Genomic DNA, 9,237 nt, shown 5'->3' with positions numbered 1-9,237 from the left:
GATGTCACGCGGTTGCCGAGGCGTCTCCTCCGGAGCCGCCCGCCATTGCTATATAAACCGCTGCACTGGCCGTAGCCGCAACCATCCGCCTTCAATCCCTCTCCACACCACTCCCACCATGAATTCCTCCCGCCCAAAATTCTCTGGGACGGGCTGACGCCGGACCAAAAGAAGGAGATGGTCGCCATTGCTGCCGGCTGGCAGGTCGGCAGACAACCGGAGGATGCGGCCAACGACAACGAGCTGGCGCCACCATCGTCCTCCGCGCCACCATCATCATGCCGCGAGGCCCGTGCCCATTACATGAACATGATGCGCGAGGAGTGGGAGGAGCAGTTCTGCGAGGCGCAGGCCGATGCCGCCTACAACCACCACTTCCTCCAGGAGCATCTGCGGGTGGAGGAGCAGCTCGTCGCCGGTAGGGCGATCGCGCCAGACGCGTACATGGCGGAGCAGGAGGCGCTCTCGAGTCATACTGCACCGCCCGCGAGATCCGCCTTGCCCGCTGGCGGTACCACCCGCGGGTGGCGGAGGTGGTAGCCGTCGACAAGGAGTGTGACGACGAGGCGGGCGAGGCGGTGTTCAGCGAGACCGATGACAAGGAGAACATCGCCGAGGCCATGCCCTGCCGCCATATTTGAACGAATTTCGTCCGGTTGGTTTGAACTGTTGCCAAAATGTATGAGGCTAGCGTTGGATGCCGTCCTCTCGCATCTGTGTGCGTGGATTGGTCCCCGTCCGTGGACGGATGCGGGATGAAATTTGAGATGCCCTTGTGAATGTTCATCGGTGTTATTGTTAAGGCAGCAGCAGTGTGTCACTCACTTGACAGTTTTTTACAGCAACTCAGTTGTTGCAGTCTCAACTGCACTGCACGGGTATACATACATATGGACCACGCCAAATTTTGAATCATTGGGTGGCCCTGTACTGCTGCTGGCTCTGTGCATCTGGTTACATTGTTAGCAGCATACCACCTGCACAATTTATGGATCATGTGTGTGTGTGTGTGTATTCAGGGCGGTGGCCACCTACACCTAATTGCAACTTGCAAGTGCAGTGTTTGTACAGTGCTCCTACGATCCTGCATGCATAATCTTTCATCCAAAAGATGCCGAGAAAGATATGCGACGAGACTGTTCTCTGACTGTATGACTGTTATCTCTCACGCACACACACAGAGACAGACACAGAAAGAAATGAATGCTGGATGCTGAGAAAGATTTGAAGTTTCATTTAGATCATGCAGATGCAGAGCTGCTGGTGTGTGAATTGACTGAGGAGGCTTGTTATTCAGAGTTCTTCAGACACACACACTCATAACATGTCACTGGCTGCCCCAGCAGCAGACCTCCCTCCCCTGTTTATTTTCTCCTCTGAATTGATGATGGCATGATCCTAGTCCACCCACCAGCAGCGGCAGCACCTTGATGATCAATGCTCACTACTTGATCCACGTAGAGTATTTACAGTCGATTCACCATCTTTTCTGGAGGTTGCTGATCCATGCAGAATAGTACTTAGTACGTATTAAGGTTCAGTTGTGGTACCAGTACTTGCTTGACATAACAGCAGCTGAGCTGATGATGATGTCCGTCCGGTTGCTGCACTGCATCCTGGCCTGCAGACAGACATGTTTGATCTCAAACAAGATACTAGTAGTAGAGCAAAAAAAGCTAGAGGGATCATCAAACTGTTTGCTTGCTGTCTATTACTAGTAGTATAGTCTTGATAAAACAAGTACTACTCCATGATCATCATGCCCCTGAGGCAGGCAGGCAGCAACTAGTGGAGTGGATGCTGGTTCCAACGATATGATAGAATATTATGCTAAGTACTACTTATACACCATTCCTAACAATCCTCTCTAGCATAAGCCACTGTGTGACAGATGCAGTAACAGTGCACAGTGCTCTCAGTCTCAGAACTGATGAGAGAGCATGCATGTTCCTGACACACTTTTGGAGGCAAATGCAACAAACAATGATGCACATGTGCAACTGGGAAGGGGCTGGCCTGCACTGCACCCACCATGCATCCATGCATGCATATGCCCACGGCCCACCATGGGATTCCTATAACGGGTCAACCAAGACTCAGCTTATTTTTCTGCGTGAAATGAAAAAAAAAGGCAGGGAAATGAAATAAGGGTGTGGCTACGTCTCGGTCTACTGAAACTTAACAAGTCCTAGTCACGCGACATAACATGTAGTAAGAAAGAAAACAGGAAAAACTGAAAAGGAAAATTTGCACGGATCTTAATGTAAGATCTCACGAATGTAGTATCGACCGAGACATAACCAAACCTCTATCGACTGAGATTTAACAAAACTGATAAAATCCTTGGGCTTTGCTAACCACCACCGTGTTTGTCTCATGGACCGCCCTGTATTCAGACACCAAACAAATACTCGTAAATCCGAGTTCATGCATGCAGATGCAGTGATGCACAACCAAATCTCAATCGACTGAGATATCATCCCGACTGTAGACTGATGTCGACAGGGCAGGTCTTGTGGCGCTGTCCGATTCTACGTGTGCTACACACTGCACACTGATGTAGCAGTATCAGTCATGTAGTACTGGCAGTTGCTGTCATATTATTCACCTCCTAAACCTGGATTGTTTTTTCACATTCTTTTTTGGATTTTGCAATAAATCGATCGCCAACTTTTTTTATCATGGCAAATCGAATGCCCCTGCTGGCAAATTATGTAGTCGCGAGGATGACAGTTTTCTTTAACAAGCAGAACACATTAGAAACGTGCAATTCGGCATGCTTAAAATTCAACGTTAGATTTCTAGTATTTCAATCCTTAAAAAAAAGACTAGCTGACTGGTGCACTTTAGTTATGCCAACAATTTTTTAGAAAAAAATAATATGATTGCAAGTTTATCTGGCGTTATGTGATCATAAATCTTGGCTACATTACAAACTGATAGCAGGTAGTTCATGGCTTTTGCGGGATGTCACTTTAAACAAACCTGCCCAATTTGGATGCAAACAACTGCCCAGTTTGTATGCAAACAAGTGCCAAATTTGGATGTTTTTTGCACAGGGCAGGGCAGGTATTTGGACCACCAGCCATCCAGGACAGGGCTGTACACCGTATGTATGTCAACTAGCATGGTAAGTAACCCAACAGATACAGTAAAGAATGTACACACAGGGAGGGAGCCTTGTTCTATGGGGCCATTCATCCAAATGATTCTTCCAGGTTACAGAAACAAAAAAATTGTCGAGCTTTACCATCATCACTTCACTTGCTAAATATAAATCTGGAGCTACTAATAAAAGGCGCAACCTACCACCCCTCCGGCATTATCACCAAGCTTTTTTGTAGATTAACCGACAAAAGGAATTCTCCAACCGAACGATGGCGCTAGCAGCAGACCGGCTTCATAATTCATACACGGCGATATTCACAGAGCTGGCCAGAATTACCCTCACAACTCCTACTCCCCCACATTTCCTTCGTCGGCATTGCGCTTCGCTGGTGCTTCGGTATGAAAAAACTCTCAGTAGTTCCATGCATTCGAGCAACGCCGAGGCAGCCTTGACCGGGTCGACGGGCCGTACTTGTCCCTGGGCGCCCTTCTCTGCCTAGTCTTCCTGATCTCATACCCTATAGCATGCAAGTCATCGCATATCTCGTGCCTCGCGAGGGAGACCAGCCCGGGCAATATCTCTCTCTGGAAGTCTCTCATTCCCCTCCCTCTCCTCAGCTTGATCCCACACGAAGGCCCGTCCTTGTCCGGCGCTCTCACGGCGACTGAATCCCCATCGTCTCTCAGAGCCTCTAGGTTCATCACGCCTTCCTCGAAAGAGTCCAGCGAAACATGCGGTTCATCGCCTCCATCCTGAGCATCTGCCTGGTTGTTGCTGCAATGGCTGTCTGTGATCCATGCAGCGCTATCCGTGAATAAGGAAACGAGTGTCTGAGCTGCTGTGGACGCTAGTAACTCATCTTCTGTCACAACTTGATATGTGATGGGCGCGTTCATAGAATTTGATTCTCCGTTACTTGATGGTCTCAATCTTGGACAAGCGTAGTCACGACCTTGAGGAGTTTCTGGAATCGACATCGATCTGTTTGTTGCAACTCCGGAGTCTGGCGACTGTACGCTCTTACCGTCCATACTCTCAGCCATTTGTTGTTGGTCTATGATAGTTGGACATTCAAGGGAAGAAATGTTTTCCTGGACCTTATCCGCAGTAAAGTAATGACTTAGAAGTTTGTCAACACCATCACTACTTGCATGTTTCTCTCTGGGACTGCTATCCATCATCGATGGGAGCTCGATGCTTCCAACTGACACATTCAAGTCAAAACCCTCCATTTCATCATCACAGATTACTGCTAGACTCTCCTCTTGGCATTCCCTATACACAGCTGTTTGTGCTGTTTTTTGTAAATCTGAAGAAGAAGAAGAATGTCGACCGCTCGCCCTAACTGATATCTCTTCGCGCGGAATTTCCATAGAGGCCTGAGAACTCATTCCAGAGACATTATCTAGTGTATGTTGATGCTGGATATTTCCTCTGAGACGCACGTCATGATTTGAAGCTTCCACGCGGAAAGGCTTAGAACTGCTCTGTGGGTCACAAATACCTCTGGCCATCACTTCCCTTGTGCTGTCTGGGGCCGACATTGATGCCGCAACTGTGATCGAAGACCCTTTTGAGGATCCAATGCTAGATTCACCCCCAATGTGGAATGCTTTGCTGGAGTTGCTGCAACCTTCTCCTGATTGCATTGTTCTTGAACTAGCCAAAAGAGAACCGAACACGTTTTTGGAAGAATCAGGGCAAACATTTAAATCATCTTCTTGAGCTATATTCAGGTCGATAAGCATGCGTCCAGATGCGGTAGCCTTTGCTTTGACTGGCGAATGACTGTCTGGGGTATCACTAGATCCAGTTGAACCTGAAAGGTGATAAACAGAGTCAGGCAAATACCCCAACAGAATCTCACACTTTTCCACTGGAGTTACAGAAACCAATGAATAACATGCAGTCCAAGATGTATGCACAAGACAAGACATTCACTAAACTATAAGCACTACACTAACTGCAGTCATACAGAAAGCTGGGAACACATCTAGTTAGAATGATATACAAGAACATTATGATATGTTCTACTCAATGGGTTAGTTTTCTTCCAGTCTGAATGGAATATTACTCCTAAAAAATTACATATTTAGCCAGGGAAATTATGTTGCTGATGGAACATGGAACATTTATGCTATTCTAATTGAAATGAACACAAATTGGTAGAGGTAATGATTAGGTAAACAATGATCAAAATGCAGAGGATGCAATCTAACATCCCTTATCAAATCGCTTGCACTTTTAAATTCCGTAAGTCACGAAATTCTTTACCAATCAAAGAACATTATAGTGTATGTTTTGCGCATATAGACTCGATTAATACTTTAATGTGTTGCCATTGACAAAAAAGATGAAATACAGGCAACACACCATCTGGTCTGATAGCAGATAAACTTGGCCAACTTACAATCTCTTAGTACTGTCAAGCATTAGTTATTAAATGAGCGATCATTAAAGTGTAATTAGTAATAATACTGTGTCTCTTAGACTCTTGTATTACAAACAATGGATAAAGGAACTCACGTAAAGACAGGAAAAAATAAATAAATCAAAGAAGCCTTTCATGTTCATGTATCATCAAGATAAACAAATGAACTGTTGCCCAGAGAAACCAACTGAAAGAGAGATCCAGGCTTGCAACTGATTAAACAAACTGAAAGAGAGATCCAGGCTTGCAACTGACTAGAGGTTATTTTGTAAGAGTCTAGAGAATTACAACAAGAGTACGCATTCCGTTGAAGCTAAATGGGTGTTTTTCCTATAAATAAGCTAAATGGATGTTTTCTTCGAACTAAGCTAAATGGATGTTTCAGCAAACCAAGACTAGAAGATTCAAGCTTGCAGGCACAAATAATAAGCTAAATGGATGTTTCAGCACAACAAGACTAGAAGATTCAAGCTTGCAGGCACAAATTACAGCTATACGTAAAAGCTATACTGTAAAAAACTGGAGCTAGCATAACACACAATTACGTAAGTGGTACATAGAATTTTCCGGCCATCCTGTTCTTTTACTATGAAACTTAAATGGTTGGGAATGTATAGAAAGAATGGAGAATAATTTAGCCTACAATACAATGGCATGGTGTGAACATTATTGACAATGCAACCTTGCAGGACACAAGTTTGAACCCAAAGCACATAACTGCAGCCTACATGTATTAATCAAGATTCATTACTCACAGATTCATTTTATAATAACAATCTAAGTTCTAATGTGAAGGACCATTCTATTTCTATCAAACGAACTTATTATTAGGAAGGCATTTGACTCTGCATTTCTTAGTTTTGCTTGACAAAACAGTTTTACTCTACCAAAGTAGACAATGATAGTTATATTAACATAACTAGGCAGGGCAGGGCAGGGAGGAATGCTCTTGAACTCACCGAAACGAACATGGGCAGCATTCTCCCTTGGATAACACTGAGAATTATCCACAAACCCAGCATTGCGCTTGGCATAGTCACTGAACCGAGCAGGAGATAAGATCTCCACATCATCATCGTCGTCCTCTGATGTCGCTGGTTTCTCTAGATCGATCATGCGACGGTAACCAGACCTCCCCTGCACACCACCACCATGATCAGGCTTCCTCCTGACTGAAGAACCCTCGGCGCCCAAATTCCCTGCAACCCCATTGCCACACCAAATGGCCTGCTTGCCTCGTAGCTCATGAGAAGAAGCACCCAGCAGATCCGGATCAATCTGTGGCAGCAAAGCAGAGAGACTTGTTGATTTAGCAGCATGAATTTGGGGAAAGTTTAGGTAATTCCTGTTTGGCCTGAATAGCATAGCTCACCATGTGGGATTGGGAGGAAGTAGCCATGGGCATGGAATGGGTGGGATAGAGGACATCATGGGATTGCTCCCAGAAGGGCACATCAGGCCTGAGATTCCTGTGCGCCCAATACAGCCTATGCAGGTCCTCGACCTACAAACACCAAATCAGATGCAACCACATGAGCAAGGGAAATATTTAACAGTACAACAACCAAATTAGCTTTACATCTATCCAATCTGCCGAAGAAATTGCGAAAATAATTGACTTTTATTCGTGGCTGTATTATTTACTCCCTCCGTAAACTAATATAAGAGCATTTAGATCACTATTTTAGTAGTATTTTTTAATCGTGATTTACACGGGCTGGCTGGTGAGGAAAGAAGAGATTTTTGCGGGGAGCAAGTAGGTAAGCAGGGGAAGGCACCTGGTGGCGGTAGGCGTGTTCTTGGCGGAGCATTGCGTGGCCGAGGCGGTGGTCCTGGGGCGCGGGCTCCGGCGACGGCGGCGCGCAGTTGAGATCCAAATCCATGACGGCGGCCATGATCTGCCCCCTCCCTGGACTGGACTGTACCCAACAACAAGCAAGCAACAGAGAAGCTAATTGAGATCAAACAAACAAATCGACCGGCAGGAGGAAAGGCAACCAAATATACTAAATAAACAACGGATTAAAACAAGAAAACATCGGCCAAGATTTTACTTACCTCGGCGAGGGAAAACAATTGGCGGCCGATGCAGGGGAGGAAGCTAGCTAGCTACTGGCCTCCTCCTCCTTTCTGCATGCTTTTCTTGTGATGTTTTTCCTCTCTCTACTCTCTTTCTTTCCCCAGGCAGGCAGGGAGGGAGGGAGGCAGCTCTCTCTTTCACCACATCTCGGCCGTCGCTGTTGCGCCGAGTTGTTTTCTTTCTCCGCTCCCCTACCTGTCTGCGATGAATCTGCCCCCTGCTCCTTTTTACCGCCGGACAGCGAGCGAGCGAGGAGCCGAGCCGATCTGGGTCTCCTTCCACGGGATAGAGGGAGGGGAGGGAGGGGAGCTGTGGTTGCTCTGGGTGCCGCTGTCCCGTCTCAGCTGTAGTGTCAGCTACTCCTCTCTCTCCTGCTTTTCTCCTCTCTGCTTCTCTGCTGCCGCTGCTCTCTCTTTTGGAGTAGGGAGGGGTATTTTTTTACTGGTAGAGTGAGTGCTGATATTGGACCCCTGCACTGTTTCCTTTTCTCCTCCAAAAGCTCGGGTCTTTGGAACTACTGCTGCTGCCGCTGCTGTGAATTCGGATCCCTGCACTTCCATTTGGTACTGCTGCTGCTGCTACAGAGCCCGTCAATTATGCTCCCACCGTGAGCTCTGAGTTTTGGAAATATGGCATTTCAACTGGCTGTGAATTTTTCTGCAGAAATTAGGTGCTGAATGTTGACTGTTGAACCGGTTTTTGTTCTGGGTTAAAATAAAAATCCTTGGTACTAGGATCAACGAGAGATGATAAAATATCTTGGGCTTGGCCGTCCCCGACCCAGGGCAGGGACAGTCTGTGTGTGGACGTCTGGATGGATTGAATAATGAATGAATAAAGTAGTGTCTCGTGTGGGTGTGCGATGCTGATGAGATGATCTTTGTGTGTGTTGCTTGTTGGCCTGCGTGCCAACTGTGGAAGGGGGCAGGGGATGGATCCCTGTCGGCCTCATTGCAATTTGCATGCTAAATAATCACACCTAGCCACCGGCTTAATAAGCCAACGACTAACAACTGATTACTTACTACTCCCTCTGTTCCTAAATATTTGTCTTTCTAGGCATTTCAACAAGTGACCACATACGGAGCAAAATGAGTGAATCTACATTATAAAATATGTCTACATACATCCGTATGTAGTAGTCATTTAAAATGTCTAGAAAAACAAATATTTAAGAACGGAGGGAGTATGCATGCATGCGTGCATGGTCCCTCTTTACGGAGATCTTGTCTTATAAGTGCTGGTGGTACACACGGGAGTTACTACTAGTACTATGGTTCTTACATTACAGGCACGGTGGTCCAGACTCTTGATGTACTTTTCATTGTGTTTGAGGTGAATTGCATTTCTGATCAACTTTGATAGTGAAAATGGATTGTTTTTGCCGAAATGAAAATTTGCTGAGGCTGTATCTGGAGCTTCTGTCGCTTTCATGCGCTTTGGGTTGGCCACTTTGTAAGTCACGGCCGCCGTGTTGTGGAACAGGGAATATCCTGTTCATGCATGACCGCAAATGACCAAGAGAAAAATCGGCAGGTGGGGGAATATGGGGGAAATGGGGAGGAAGACAGGTGGAAATATATAATTGGGTGGTGAGGGCATCTCCAGCGCTGCCTG

The 9,237-nt window shown here is 46.2% G+C and overlaps 1 protein-coding gene across 1 annotated transcript; it reads right to left on the bottom strand.

Moving 5' to 3' along the window:
- Positions 1-3,088: 3,088 nt before the first annotated feature.
- Positions 3,089-8,051, bottom strand: LOC123106086 (uncharacterized). The gene is made up of 5 exons (XM_044528292.1): positions 7,599-8,051; positions 7,319-7,459; positions 6,913-7,044; positions 6,500-6,818; positions 3,089-4,928 (listed from the first exon to the last, which is right to left on the bottom strand). The coding sequence occupies exons 2-5, from the start codon at positions 7,433-7,435 to the stop codon at positions 3,520-3,522; spliced, it is 1,977 nt and encodes a 658-aa protein (XP_044384227.1). The 5' UTR covers positions 7,436-7,459; positions 7,599-8,051; the 3' UTR covers positions 3,089-3,519.
- Between the last annotated feature and the right edge of the window lie 1,186 nt (positions 8,052-9,237).

Source organism: Triticum aestivum, chromosome 5A (genome assembly GCF_018294505.1).
Source record: "Triticum aestivum cultivar Chinese Spring chromosome 5A, IWGSC CS RefSeq v2.1, whole genome shotgun sequence".
NCBI classification, from domain to species: domain Eukaryota; kingdom Viridiplantae; phylum Streptophyta; class Magnoliopsida; order Poales; family Poaceae; genus Triticum; species Triticum aestivum.
The sequence above is the reverse complement of the archived record's forward strand: the minus strand, read 5'-3'. Positions and strand labels throughout refer to the sequence as shown.